A 15928-nucleotide genomic window follows, 5' to 3' on the forward strand; every position below is an offset into this window, starting at 1 on the left:
TGGTATATAGTAAGCTCTTACTTAATCTAAGTATTTGAGTAAGGAATCACTTGCACCCTTTTGTTCATTTAATTTTTTCTATGGACATTACTGATCATCATTGGGGCCAGATACTTATCTAAGTCTCAGGATGTGGCATGAAAAATGTCTGGATTCATTAGAAAAGACAGTTAACACATAGTAAAATGCATCATATGTAACATCAATACATTCTATAGAGAAAAATTCAAGCAAGGTAAGAACATAAAATCTAATGGGGGAAATAGAATTTCAGTAGGGTTGTCAGTAGATATTTGTGAAAGACAGGAGGAGGAGAGGGAGAAAGAAAGTTTTTCAGATGTCTAGAGAAACATTATTTTAGGTAGAGAAAAGAGTGATTTCAAATGCTGTAAAAGGATGTAAGAGTAATCCTGAGGAGGGAGGAGGCTACTGTGGCTCCAGGTGAGTGTGCAAAGAGAGTAGGAGCTGAGGTCATGGAGCTAATGTCGGGCCAAGTTTGTAGGAACTGGTAGGCTACACTAATGATGGAAACCTATACAGCATGTTATTGTACTGAATAATACTATATGCAATTGTAACACATTGGTAAGTATTTATGTATCAAAACCTATCTAAACATAGAAAAGGTATAGTAAAAATATGGCATAAAAGATAAAATATGGTATACCTTTATAGGGCACTTAACCATGAATGGAGTTTGCAGAATTGGAAGTTGCTCTGGGTGAGTTGGTGAGTAAATGTGAAGGCCTAGGACATTACTGTACACTACTGTAAATTTTGTAAACACTGTACACTTAGGCTACACCAAATTTATAAAAGAATATTTTTCTTTCTTCAGTAATAAATTAGCAATTGTAATGGTTTTACTTTATAAATTTTTTAAACATCTGACTCTTATAATAACACTTAGCTTAAAACAAACCCATTGAAAAGCTGTACAAAAATATTTTTCTTGCTGTATATCCTTATTCTATAGCTGTTTTTTATTAAATTTTTTTTAACGTTTTATTAAAAACTAAGACAAACACAAATGACCTAGGCGTACACAGGGTCATGGATCATCAATATCACCGTCTTCCACCTCCACACTTGTCCCACTGGAAGGTCTTCAGGGAAAGTAATAACTTGACTCTAGTCTTGCTTCAGGGTTTATTGTAGCCTTCCTCCTTATTTATAATTTCATTCTCACAATGAGAAGCAATATTATTTACTCAATTTTAGTATACACATAGTTTCAGAATTTCTTCTGTTCTCTTCTTTTTTTTAGAGAAAGGGTCTCATTCTTTAGCTTAGGCTGGAATATAGAGGTACAATCATAGATTACGGTAACCACTCACTGTAACCTTGAATTCCTCATCTCAAATGATCATCCTGCCTCAGCCTCCCAAGTACTGGAACTATAGGCATGCACAACAATGCATGCCTAATTTTTTAAAAGATTTTTTTGTAGAGACATGGTCTCATTACATTGCCCAGGCTGGTCCGAACTCCTGTCTAAAGTGGAATTTGTGACACAGTTACACAGCTCAACAGTATTTTTTAAAATTCTGTTTGCTTAACAGCCCATCATTTTTGTCAAAGAACACCAAGAGAATGCTGAAGAAGGAAAAGAGATTTTTTTAATGAGGACTGGGAATTGCAATATCATCTTATTTCTGATAAAGATAAAATGATTTGCTTGCTTTGTGATACTGCAATATCAACATTAAAGAAATTCATTGTTCAGCAGAATTAAAACATGCATAAAGATCACAAATACTTAAAGGGAGAAGCATGAAAGGCTGTATTGCAGAAATTAAAAGATGAGAAGCAAAAGCAAAGACAATGCTTTCAAGCAGCAATAAGACCTGGAAATAATGCCACTGAGGCAACTTATAAAGCAACTTACATACTGGGGGGAGATGGGGGAATAAGCCATTCAGTGATGAAGAAATTGTGAAAGAATGCATCATTGATGTAGGATACTCAGAAGCTGATAACGTTTCAAAGTACATACAACTGCCTCTTTCAGGGAGAACCATAACCCTCGCACTCCTCTCACTCCCTCTCACTCCTCTCACCCCCTCTCCCCGCCTAGCCCCCGTCCCCCTACCCCGTGGAAAAAGTGTCTTCCACCAAACCGGTTCCTGGTGTCAAAAAGGTTGGTGACCACTGCAATGGCAAGCCCAGAAACATAGAAGCTCCGCCGCCTTCCTCAGGTAAACTGCGACCTCTGGGATAAGAACACAGTTACAGAAAGTCACCTCCAACGTCCCCAGCCTCTCTCACCCACAGTCACTCTCGCATCCTCGGCGTGAGCGTCCCGGCCGATGGTCACAGCGGCTCGGGGTCACTGGCGGGCCAGGGGTCGCAACGGCCCGCCCCCTACGCCGCCCCGGCCCTGTACCGGCACCTACAGCGCAGGCGCGAAGTGGAGGCGGGTCGTGGGGCCCTCTGGGAAATGTAGTTCGGCAAAGAAGGCCGTGGCGCAAAGCGCTCTGGAGCTCGTGGTTCGCTGAGTCTGAGGGGAAGGCTGTGTCGCCGCTTGAGATCCCGCAGAGCTCGGAGTCCCGCACGCCTCGGTCCTCGCCGCGCTCCACCTCGCGGAGGGTTCTGGGAGGTGACGTCGCGGCCCCAGTCGCGGGGCCGGTTCGCAGAGCCCGGGGCGCTGGGAGGTGAGTTAGGCCGGGCCGGGCGAGAGCGGGAGGCAGGGCCGGGTTGGTGGTGGACCGGCGGGGACAAGGATGGGGACTCGACGGGCATCGCCAGGGAGGTTGTGTGTGTATGACAGTGTGTCACTTTGTTACTGTGTATAATTATGTGACAGGCTGGTGTGACAGAATGTGATCTTGTGTGTCACTGTGTGTGCTTGTGCGTGACTGTGACTGTTTCTGGGGAAAAAACTGTGAATATATGTTTTGGGTGTAACTGTCTCCCCAAGTATAACTGTGTATGGGTTTGTGAGAGACTGGGATGTGACATTGTGTGTGTGTCTGTGAATGTGTGTGTGATTATGTTTGACCACCTGTCTCTGCAGATACAACTGTGTTTGAATGTGTGTGACAGCAAGTGTGATTGTGTGACCATGACTGCCTGTCTCTGCAGGTATAATTTAGTGTAAGTAATTGTGACAAGATGTATGACCTTGTGTGGTATGCCACCATGTGTGTGATTGTGTGACTGTTTTTCTGTTGGAAAAATTGTGTGTGACCATCTCTCCATATTTGTGCTGTGCACATGTGTGGCATTATGGGTGTAAGTATGCAATCATGTATATGTTTGTGATTAGGCGATAATTTTTATGTATGCCAGGTCATGGGTGTGATTGTGTGGGACCTGTTCTGTGATTGTGAGGCACAGAAAGATTAAACTTACCCAAATTCACACAGTTCTTAAGTGACAGAACCAGGATTCAAACCCAAGAAGTTTGGCTCTAGACTTCTAGCTTTTTATTACTAAACTCCCTTGATCTTTCCACATGGGAACACTGAATTTTGAGGGTGTTGGAGAGGACTGTCTCTGTTCTTGGGTTAGAACATGGGAACTTAAATCTGGATCTCTTCCTTTAGTCCCTATGTGAGTCACAGGACCTAAAGATATTGTAGTGAGGCCATCCTCACATTGGTTGCTTTGGAGGGAAGAAAGCCCAGTCATCTCCTCAGATTTTAGCTTTGTCCTTGTCAATATTCTTCCATGTCTGGTGCTGAGAGAGTCTGGATCGATGGACCTTTTTTTAATGTACCAAGTGAGCTGGGTTTTTGGTTTTGACTTTCTCAGTTAATAATAATAATAAAAAGTTCTCATTTCATTTCCAAATGTGTATGTAGAATCTAAGCAGAAAGATGGGTACTTTGCTATGCCAGGTGTTGGCTCATGTAATCTTGACAGTGAGGAAAGAAAGGTTCTGAGAGATGGATTGACTTGCCTGAAGTCATGTAGCCAACCAGGAAGAGAGTGGAGAGTCAACCTGTGTCTGGAAGCTAAATAAAACCCAATTTTTTTCCATCACACCTTCTTCAAGGACTGATGGCTCATTTTAAACTTAGAAACGTATTACCCAAGGGATACACAGGTATCAGGACAAAACAAACAAACTGAAAACAAATTTCTTTTATGCAGGTGCTTCTACTCCCAGATGCCAAGAAGACTACATTGTTTCTCTTTTCAGATTGCAGAGGCTTTATATCAAGTTCGAGCTGTAGTGCACTAAGGAAATAACTTTCCTAGAGACTGAGTTGGCTAGTGCAGAGTAGCCCAGAATTAGGGGGTCATGTATCCTGAACTGTAGGTCAAACACAACTTTCTCCATTTTCAGAATGAAGAAATATTGGCTCTGAGAGGACAAGGAACTTAGGCTGCACAATTTATTATTGGTTTAGTATTAAAATTTAGCAATGCTTCTTCCCTCAGGCTGCATTTTTGTCGAGTAATAAAGGTAACATCAGCCATATCTAAAGATGCTTTTCTAAGGAATATATGGCATCAGTTCCTCTGGTTTTGTTGAATATTTCCCATTCAGACATCTTGGTTCTTGAGTTTTTGAATCACACTTCTTATGGCTTTGACTTGGTTGTTTAAGCTTCTTGAACCTCCATTTCACTTATTAGTAAAATAATTATAATACCTACCTTTGTAGTTTTGTGAGGATTAAATGAAATAATGATATATACCTGTGGTCCCCATGCCTGGGCCATGGACCAGTACCGGTCTGTGGTGTGTTAGGAACCAGAACACACAGTAGGAGGTGAGAAGCAGGCGAGACAGTGAAGCTTTGTCTGTATTTGAAGCTGCTCCCCGTGGCTCACACCACTGCATAAGCTCTGCCTCAGTGGCAGCATTAGATTCTCATAGGAGTGTGGACCCTACTGTAAACTGTGTATGCTAGGGATCTAGGTTACATGCTCTTTGTGAGAGTCTAATGCCTGATGATCTGAGGCGGAGCTGAGGCGGTGGTGTTATAGTGCTGGGGAGCAGCTGCAAATACAGATTATCATTACCAGAGAGGTTTGACTGCACAATAAATGCACTCAGCTGCAATAATGCACTCAAATCATCCTGAAACCATCCCCCCAACCCCATCCATGGAAAAATTGTCTTCCGTGAAATTGGCCCCTGGTGCCAAAAAGGTTGGAGACTGCTTACATACACAACATGAGTAACATTGTATATTTATATTATAGGAGGCACAGTAAGATTTATTCATTTATCTAATATTTTTGAGCACCCACATGGTTTTAGTATTGTTCTAGTGCTAGAACACACCAGTGAACCAAACAAATCCTAGCTCCTTTGGATATTAGTCTTGTTTGGGAAAACAAACAATAAACAAACTAAAAGGTATGTAACACATTCAGTGGCGATAAATGCTAAGAAGAGAAATAAATCAGGATAAGGCAAAAGGGAGTGACTGGAAGAGGGGTTGTCTTTAGATAGAATTTTCAGGGAAGACCCTCTGATGTCGTGATACCTGAGCACAGATAGGAATAAAGAAAGGGAGTGAGCCATGCTGATATGTAGCAGAGGCTTCCACGCACAAGGAAAAGCAAGGCAACAGCCTTGAAGGAGGCATGTACACAGTGTTTGAGGAACAGTAAGGAGACCTGTTGCCTGGAGTGGGATGAGCAAGGGAGAGAGGGGTAGACAATGAGGTCAAAATGGGTAGCCAGCTGCCTTGTTTGCCATGGGATAAACCAGATTTTGTTGAGTTTAGGCCATGTGTCCTTGATATAACTTAAGACTTCTGGAGTTAAGTTCAGCATTAGCCTTTTTCTCAGATCTTGGAAAACATGAGGCTGGTTCATGTAAGGAGGTGGGGACCATAAAGGGGCAATAGTTCTGTCTTTTGAATCTTGGACCAACAACATAGGGCTGGGATGTCATTTTTTTTCTTCCGTAACTCTCCCTTGTTGGGACTTTCTTCTTCTCCAAAAGAGAAAACTGAAGAAGGAAAGAGGAATGGCTGTTGGACTTTGTAAAACCATGTCTCAGGTAAGTTGATGTTTTCATAAATTTTACCTCATTTTTCAGGACTTTGGGACCAGCGGGAGAGTCCAGTGAGCACCCTCTCAATTTTTCTCTCTCCACATTTTGTTCATATAATGCTTCTACAAAACACATTTAATACCTTTTTTACTCAGTGTTATACTCAAATATGTGATGAATTGGAACTATCCTCTTTAGATGGATCATGATTTGTTGAGTTGGAGATGAATGCAAGTGAAGTAATGGCTAGAGTATATTATCACTTGCTCTATTAAATAGGGAAGTTATAGATGGCCTCTCTGAGGAAGTGACATTTAAGCAAAGCAAACTTAAGTGAAAGTAGCAATTAACTTTTGTGTAGATCTGGGGAAGAGCTTTAAGAGTAGAAGGAATAGTAAGTACAAAGTTACTATGGGGGAAGAATGTTTGGTGTGTTCCAGGAATAGCAGTGAGTCCTCATCCCTGTAGGGAAAGGAGCACTGTGAGGCAGCTGGGGACCAAATTATGTCGGCCCTTGAAAGTCATGATCAGAACCTTGAGTTTTGTTGTGTGAGGGAGAACCACTGGAGTGTTTCTGATGTGATTTGATTTGTGCTTTAAAAGGAAAATAGCAGGGGAGTAAGGATGAAAGCAGGGAAGCCAGTCAGGAGACTATTGCAGTAATCCAGGTGGGAGGTGATAGTAGCCTGGACCGTGGTGGTGGCATTGGAACAGTAAGGTTCTGGGTATATACTGGAGATAGAAAATAATGTGATGAGGGATTGGTTTTGGAGTATGAGAGGAAGAAAGAGGTCAGGATGACTGCAAAGATTTTTGTCTGAGCAGCTACATAAATAGTCATGCTATTTGCTGAGATGGAAAGACAGGGTGCAGTGGGATGGGAATCAAGAATTGATTTCTGAATATTTACATATTCAGACGTATATTACATATGTGGCTCACATATTTCTATTGGATATCACTGGTATACACAACTCTTTGGAAGAGTTTTATTATTAAGAGGAATAGAGAAATGGGACAATAGCTAGAATAAGACCATGAAAGGGAATCTATTTATTTATTTATTTATTTATTTTACATTAAGATATTCACACAGAATGGGAATCTATTTATAAGGTAGAAGATACTGCATCAGTTTGTGCTGATTGGAATGATACAGTAAAGTGAGAAGAGCTGGTAGTATGAGAGAGAGGTGACAATGTCCTTGAGTGGACAAGTGGAGGGATTGGTCTTAGATAGGAGCCTAGTGTTTTATCTGTAGTAACTGAGGGAATACAACATATACAAGTATGCGTGTAGATATGGGTTGGTAAGTACATATGGTGGCAGGAAGATGAGGAAGTTCAAAGTGAGAACAAGAGAGGAGTTAGTGGTTTCAGAGAGAGACAGAGGTATGAAATTGTTGTCAGGAGCATGGGAGAATGAATTTATTTGGGAAGTATAGTAGAGTTGTCTTGCAGTGCTTCTGAGGGAACTGACATCATATGCTAGAAGTACTTTAGGTCAACAACTTTATCAATCAGAGTTCCAACAAGAAACTCAAGAAGGCATTATTTACAAGATATTATCAGTATATAGAGAAACTACAAAGGATAGTGTTGTACCCGGGGGCTCATAACAGCAGAGCTCCTTTACTAGCCCTAGACTTGAATCCAGAGACACAGAGAGCCGTATGGAGAAGGGGCCCTGGACTGCCGCTATGAGCTTTGATTGAAGAACAGAGACCACCCAGTGTGGTGCTTCAGGAGGGATCCAGAGGAATGATTTTGCCTTACCTACCGTTCATCTCTTGCATGTGGCTGAACCCACCTGAAAATGTGGTGAGACAAGGCAATTTGTTGATGCAGTCAACATAGGTCAGCCTCCCTGGACTCAGAGAAGACTAGAGGGGCACATGGAAGTTATGCAACACTACATAGTTATATAATGTTTTTCCTCCAGACATATGAATATGGAATATTTATTGATATGAATATTTATTCATCTATATTTCCACTGTGTAGAAGAACCATATTTGATATTTCATTATTTTTGATAAAGAATGAGAACATACTGTACAAATGAACCATATCATTTTTTAAGCATTGAATACTCTTCATATGGATATATCATAGGAAACCTCACCATTTATTCACTGAGTGATACTTACTGAGTGTTTACAATGTGGTAAGTTTTATAATAAACACTGGAAATACATCAGTTTGTAAAACAGGTATCCTTCTCTTCATGCAGCTTACAGTTCAGTGGTATAGCCACTCTAAACTATTTTTGGACATGTAAGTTTTTTCCAGACTTTTTGTATAACCTGCCATTGAAAATCCTATCTAAATCTCTTCACATATACTTCATTATTTCTTCAGGATACATTCCTGGAAGTTTTGCCTTATATACCTAGAGTCTAAATTTCAGACCATACCCTTTTGTTAAAGCCCAATTCAGGCTGGGCGTGGTGGCTCATGCCTGTAATCCTAGCACTCTGGGAGGCCAAGACAGGCGGATTGCTCAAGGTCAGGAGTTTGAAACCAGCCTGAGCAAGAGCAAGACCCCATCTCTACTATAAATAGAAAGAAATTAATTGGCCAACTAATATATATAGAAAAAATTAGCCAGGCATGGTGGTGCATGTTTGTAGTCTCAGCTACTTGGGAGGCTGAGACAGTACGATCACTTGAGCTCAGGAGTTTGAGGTAGCTATGAGCTACGCTGACGCCATGGCACTCACTCTAGCTTGGGCAACAAAGGGAGACTCTGTCTCAAAAAAAAAAAAAAAAAACCAATTCAAGGCCTTCCTTCATTACTGTGTCCCACCTGATATCCCAATTTGGGGAATATAAAGGAATTCTCTGCATAAGAAATTCTTTATATTTAGTATATATAACATACAAATTAGCCCTTGTTCATATCCTGTTTCATGTTATAATTTTTTCTTATTATATATATCTTTCATAAAAATGTAAAATTTTGAAGAGACGAGTGTGTTTCTAATATTTTTCTTTCTCTCAAAGTATTTGACCAACCTTTGCATGTAATTGTTCTCCAATAATTATTTTCCTTGGATTACTTAGAGCTTTAAACTCTGGCAGAATTAATCTCTTTTGCTAGGATCATGTGGATGTCTGGGCACTTGTCAACAAGAAATTTTTTTTATTTCAGGGGTTGGTGACCTTCAGAGATGTGGCTCTAAACTTTTCCCAAGAAGAGTGGGAATGGCTGGACCCTTCTCAGAAAGATTTATACAAAGATGTCATGCTGGAGAACTACAGGAATTTGGTATGGCTTGGTAAGGATGTTTCTCCCCCATCATTAAAAATCTTCCCTCTGGGGAGTTTTTGCTTCCTCCATTGGGACTATATAAGGCATCTTGAAAATGCTTAGTTGAATTTCTACTTCCTGTTCCTAGTAAATGTTTCAAAATAGTTTCATAGAGTTTGAAATGAATAGTTCCTTTGCTGTAGAATGATGGGTTGGAACAGCAACATCAGCATAACCTGGGAATTTGTTAAAATGCAAATTATAGGGCCCTATTTTAGACCTACAAAATCAGAAACTCTGTGGTGAATGAGCCTGGTAATCTGGGTTTTAGTAAGCCCTCCAAATGATCCTGATGCCTACTAAACTTTGAGAGCCACTATGTTTCTGATTCAGTAGCTCTGAATTGGGCCTAAGAATTTGCATTTCTAATTAGTTCCTAGATGATGGCTGCAGCTGCTCTAGCACTTTGAGAACCACTGCTGTGGAAGAAGCTTCATCTTCCTCATCATCCACACAAGCATCATTCCATTCTCTGGCCCTTCCTCTAATGTCCTTTCTTGCCTGATGACCAAGAGATTGGGTCTGCATCCTGGAACAGCTGTAGCATGTTGATTTGTCTGTCTGTCTCCCGCTCTCATTTTTCTTCCCCTGGAAACAGGACTCTCCATTTCTAAGCCCAACATGATCTCCTTACTGGAGCAAGGAAAGGATCCTTGGATGGTGGAGACAGAGGTGTCACATAGTCAATGTGCAGGTGAGTGACAGGTAACCAGGCAGGAAGGTCTCTTGTAAGGTATCTGCTCAAATAATCATGAGGAAGCTGACCTGGGCTTCAGGTGGGAACTGAAATCTCTTTAGCATGTGCTTCCCTAGAAACCTCACCTACACCTTGGGTTTCTTTTCTCCCTATTTCTATTAAATTATACTCTCTAGTCTTCTACCTATACCCTGAATCTCAATCCTTCCCAGCTCTTCTTTTCCCTTTACGGTCAAAATAATATACATTACTAGATTATTTTTTTTAGAGTTTTATTTTTATCAAAATTATTATCAAGGCTATATATGCACATTGTTAAAAGAGTCAAGTAGTTTTACAAGGCCTTTGCCCTTAAAAAAGGGATTCTCTTGCCCTGCTCTCCAGTTTCCCTCTCCCTAGAGGGGTATACTTTCTTTTCTTTTGTAGTTTCTTTTGATGTTCCCTTCATGTCTCTAAAAACATGTGTATGTTGCTGCTACTTGATTGTTTTTGCAGGTTCATTCAATATCTTCTTACTAAGAAAATAAGGATTTAGTGCTTTCTTATCCTGAATCCAACACATGTGTAGACATACAAATATACACATTTCTCATATCCTGTTTTATCAATATCTTAATTTTGATTAATCACTTTACAGTATTTACATTATTATGGCTATTTAGTACTAGTCATAGCCATGTTGTACATGTACCAAGATTGCTTGGTACAACTTTTTGATACAACTTTTTATTTTCCCCACAGTTAATAATGATTTGGGGGTTTTGTCTATTTGGTTTTTTGCTTAATTTTCTATATACATATTTCTAATTGAATTCCCAACTCCCCATCAATTGTCTAAATCTTTCAAGGCACTCTGATACATTAGGCAATCCACTGCTTTCATCTTGGAGAATCTCTCCTGGAATCTTTAGATATGCTTCACTGTGGACTAATGGCTCATTACATTTGCTTGCACTCAATTTGGATTTATCTGATATTTTCTCATGATTAGATTGAGGGATTCCATTTTATAAAAGAATGCCACATTGCATTATTTCAGGACAGAAAAAAAAAAAAAAAAAAGAATGCCACAGAAATAATGTTGTGTCCTTCTCAGTGCCTCATACCAAAGGATTCATAATGTTGACATGTCTTATTATTAGGTGATGTTAAATTTGCTCACTTGGTGAAGGTTGTGTATGCTTGGTTTTTTTATTGTAAAGTTTCTATTTTTTTATTTGTAATTAATAAAATATCTTGGTGAAGATACTTTCAGACTGTTCAGTTTCTTCTGAAATTTTGCCCACTAATTTTAGCATTGATTGTTGGATCTTGTCTGCAACAGTTATTACTGTGATGTTGACCTAATGTTGATTTTTCCATTTCTTTTTTCTTTACATATATTAATTGGGATTGTTCTGTAGGAAAGAGCTTTTCCTTTTCCCTATTTACTTATATATTCAATTATATTTATAGACGTACAGACTTTTATTTTTTTCTATGCGGTAAACCCAATTTACCTCATAGAATTTAATGACTTCATAGAATTTAAATGGATTTATCTTTATATTTATGAATTTATGGATCTTTATTTTTTCCTATAAAGTAAATCCAGTGAATCATTATTTTGTTGCACAAATTGTTCCAGCTTTGGCCATTTGGATGTCTTTCACATTGGTTCCTTTGACCTTTTGATATTCCCCCAGTCCATTTTTTAGGCACTTCCTGCCCTCTGGCACCGCAAGGTATTCCAGATTCACCTTGTTTTTCTTGTCCCAGCCTTGAATCAGCCACTTCTCTAAGGAGCCCTGGTTAGTTTTATTGGGAAATGGTGTTTAGAAACCAAAGTCTGGGTTCTAGGGGTGTTCTAGGTTATTGGGATGTCATTGCATCTAGGCCCTCACAGCACATACAGCTAGGAAATATATTTATGTACACATACACACACCCTCTGTTTATTTCTGCCTGTATCTTTTTATATATTAAAACTATTAGTTTATATTAACAACTTGATTCTAGTCTTGCTTCAGGGTTTATTGTAGTCTTCCTCCTTTACTTATTTGTAATTTTTTTCTCACAATGAGAAGCAATATGATTTGCTCAATTTTCATATACACATAGTTTTATAATTTCTTTTGTTCTCTCTCTCTGTCTCTCTCTTTTTTTTTTTTTTTTTTGGAGAGAGGGTCTCACTCTGTAGCCTAGGATGGAGTGGATGCTACAATAATAGATCACTGTAACCACTCACTGTAACCTTGAATTCCTCATCTCAAGTCATCCTCCTGCCTCAGCCTCCCAAATACTGGAATTATAGGCATGCACAACAATGCATGCCTAATTTTTAAAAAAGATTTTTTTGTAGAGACATGGTCTTGTGACATTGCCTAGGCTGGTCTTGAACTCCTGGCCTCCAGTGATCCTCCTGTCTTGGCCTCCCAAAGTTCTGGGATTACAGGTGTGAACCACCAGGCCTGGCCTAGTTTCAGAATTTCTGACCTATTCTTCTATGAGAAACAAATTTACTAACTAAATTTAGGTATTAATGTATAGTTCTTTTTGTGTTTAGTGTTACAGTAGCCAGTTAAAATACTGTTTTCCAAACTTACTCAGGTTAGTTATTTTAGGATTACTTGTTAGTTTGTATTCCATTTTGGGTTTCTATCACATCCTGGTTGGTTTTGATTGTTTATTTTGGGGTATATCTGAAACATACTATGCTTCTAAGAATCAGAGTTATATAAAATATATCCTTAGAAAAGTGTTACACCCTCCTTGTTCCTACTAACCTATTCTTTTTTTCTTTGAGGCAGAGTCAGGCATGGCATCCTCAAACTCATTGGTTCAAGTAATCTTCCTTAGTTTCCAGAGTAGCTGGAACTACAGGTGTGCACCACTGCACCTGGCTAATTTTTCTATTTTTTTGAGCATCATTAGTGGAAAAAATTATCACGAGAAGATTAATCTGGCAGCAGTCATTCATTCAATAACATATTGACATTGTCCAAGGCACTGGATGACACAGTGGTAGAGAAAGGAGTGAACATCAAGCCCTGCTATGATGGAGCTTTCAGTCTTATGAATACTAGTGTAGGACGGACTAGAGTTTTTAAAGACTAGAGGCAGGGAAACTGTGGTTATGATCTAATCAGTCATCCTCAATTCTTTATCTGCTTGGCATTTAGCTTTGTCTACCTCTCGATGCCCTGCCTTTTATCTGTTTCCCCTATTACCACTTCCCATCACCAATACATATACCTTCCCCTACTAGCTCTCGTCATTCTTTATGTTTCCTTTGTCTTTTGTTCATATTGCATGGCTATATTTTGGAGATGTTAGAACCATGTGCTTTCTCCTCTCCTTCTCCCTAGTTAAAATTTTCAATTTCTTTTATAACAGTTTTCTTTCTCCTCACAAAGGAAAAAAAGAGACATTTTATTTCTTGCTATTTTTCAGACTGGGAATCTTGGTGTGAAATCAAGGAATTATCTCCGAAATGGTTCATTGAGGAAGAAGAAATGTACCAGGGGATGGTAATTGAAAGACTAAGTCGTGGACTTGAATGCTCCAGTTTCAGAGGAGCCTGGAAATATGAGGATGAATTTGAGCAGCATCACGGAAATCAAAAGAGGCATGTCAGGCAAGTAACAACTGTTGAGGAAATCTCTGCTGGGAAAAGAGACAATGATTATAATAATTCTGGGAGAAGTATCCCCCTGAAGTCAGTACTTTTAACACAACAGAAAGTTCCTACCATAGAAAAAGTACATAAATTTGATATTTATGATAAACTTTTCCCCCAAAATTCAGTCATAATTGAATATAAAAGACTCCATACTGAGAAGGAGTCTTTGATAGGTAATGAATGTGATGAATTCAACCAGAGTACACACTTCAGTAAAGATATAGGAGTTCCTTCTGGTGAAAAGCCTTATGAAAGTAATGATTTTTCGAATCTCTTAAGTTTCCACTCATTATTTACTCAACATCAGACCACTCATTTTGGAAAATTACCTCATGGATATGATGAATGTGGTAATGCCTTTAGTTGTTACTCATTCTTTACCCAACCTCAGAGAATTCAGAGTGGAGAGAAACCATATGCATGCAATGACTGTGGGAAAGCCTTTAGCCATGACTTCTTTCTCAGCGAACATCAGCGAACTCATATTGGAGAGAAACCATATGAATGTAAGGAATGTAACAAAGCCTTCAGGCAGAGTGCACACCTTGCTCAACATCAGAGGATCCACACTGGAGAGAAACCATTTCCATGCAATGAATGTGGGAAGGCCTTTAGCCGTTATGCGTTTCTTGTTGAACATCAGAGAATTCACACAGGGGAGAAACCATATGAATGTAAGGAATGTAACAAAGCCTTCAGACAGAGTGCACATCTTAATCAACATCAGAGGATTCACACTGGAGAAAAACCCTACAAATGTAATCAATGTGGAAAAGCCTTCAGCAGACGCATAGCCCTTACTCTCCATCAAAGAATCCACACAGGAGAGAAACCCTTCAAATGTAGCGAATGTGGGAAGACCTTTGGCTATCGCTCACACCTAAATCAACACCAGAGAATCCATACCGGAGAAAAGCCCTATGAGTGCATCAAATGTGGAAAGTTTTTTAGGACTGACTCACAACTTAATAGACACCATAGAATTCATACTGGAGAGAGACCATTTGAATGCAGTAAATGTGGGAAAGCCTTTAGTGATGCTTTAGTTCTAATTCACCATAAGAGAAGTCATGCAGGAGAGAAACCCTTTGAATGTAACAAATGTGGGAAAGCCTTCAGTTGTGGCTCATACCTTAATCAACATCAGAGAATACATACTGGAGAGAAACCCTATGAATGTAATGAATGTGGGAAGGCTTTCCATCAGATCTTGTCCCTTAGGTTACACCAGAGAATTCATGCTGGAGAAAAACCTTATAAATGTAATGAATGTGGGAATAATTTTAGCCGTGCCTCAGCCCTTAGACGACATCAGAGAATGCATAATAGAAAAAACCTCTGATTACAACAAGTATAGGAAAGAAAACATTTAGTCACTGAGACCTTATTGAATCTCAGTGAGTTATTTTTGGTTAGTAATTCTATGAATGTAATATGGAAAAGCCTTTAGTTCATGAGCATCCATTATTTGAAATATCCTGAGTAGTAGACATCTGTTACTTTATGATCTGTTCTATACCTGACTTGCCCCACCTTCAATGCGTATGTTTCTGATAAAACTGTTAATCAGGGACAGCAATGGATCGGTCATAGGCTGGCCAATGATTTTCCCCAATCTAGTGGTTAAGAAAGGATTGGCAAAAGGCCCTGTCTGACTGGATCAATCTAGAGCCCTTTGGTGGTATTATTATGGGTAAGAGATAAGATCTTTTTTTTTTTTTGGTCTGGAATTGTAAGTTTCAAGGATTAAGTGAGATTATAAACTAACCAGTTCGCTGGGCACGGTGGCTCATGCCTGTAATCCTAGCACTCTGGGAGGCTGAGGCTGGAGGTTTGTGCAAGGTCAGGAGTTCTAGACCAGCCTGAGCAAGAGCGAGACCCCCTCTCTACTAAAAACAGAAACAAATTAATTGGGCACCTAAAAATATAAAGAAAAAATTAGCTGGGCATGGTGGCACATGCCTGTAGTCCCAGCTACTCAGGAGGCTGAGGCAGGAGGATGGCTTGAGCCCAGGAGTTTGAGGTTGCTGTGAGCTAGGCTGATGCCACAGCACTCTAGCCATGGCAACAAAAGTGAGACTCTGTCTCAAAAAAAAAAAAAACTAACCAGTAGACTTTGTGCCACCCCATGAGGAAAACCTTCCCAAAGAGAAATCTAACACAGAGAAAAATGGAGATGGACAGACAGAAATCTGATGACATTGTTTGATCTCCTGGAGCCAATCATACCTGATGTCTACACCATCCTTTACTTTTTTATTTTTGTGATCCAATAAATTTCCTTTTTTGTTGCTTAA

The 15928-nt window shown here is 39.6% G+C and overlaps 1 protein-coding gene across 1 annotated transcript; it reads left to right on the forward strand.

Annotated features, from left to right (window-relative positions):
* Nucleotides 1–2622: 2622 nt before the first annotated feature.
* On the forward strand, nucleotides 2623–15928 carry ZNF527 (zinc finger protein 527). The gene is made up of 5 exons (XM_012774850.3): nucleotides 2623–2654; nucleotides 5911–5967; nucleotides 9115–9241; nucleotides 9872–9967; nucleotides 13403–15928. The coding sequence occupies exons 2-5, from the start codon at nucleotides 5935–5937 to the stop codon at nucleotides 14971–14973; spliced, it is 1827 nt and encodes a 608-aa protein (XP_012630304.2). The 5' UTR covers nucleotides 2623–2654; nucleotides 5911–5934; the 3' UTR covers nucleotides 14974–15928.

The sequence above is a fragment of the Microcebus murinus genome, chromosome 16 (assembly GCF_040939455.1).
Source record: "Microcebus murinus isolate Inina chromosome 16, M.murinus_Inina_mat1.0, whole genome shotgun sequence".
NCBI lineage: Eukaryota > Metazoa > Chordata > Mammalia > Primates > Cheirogaleidae > Microcebus > Microcebus murinus.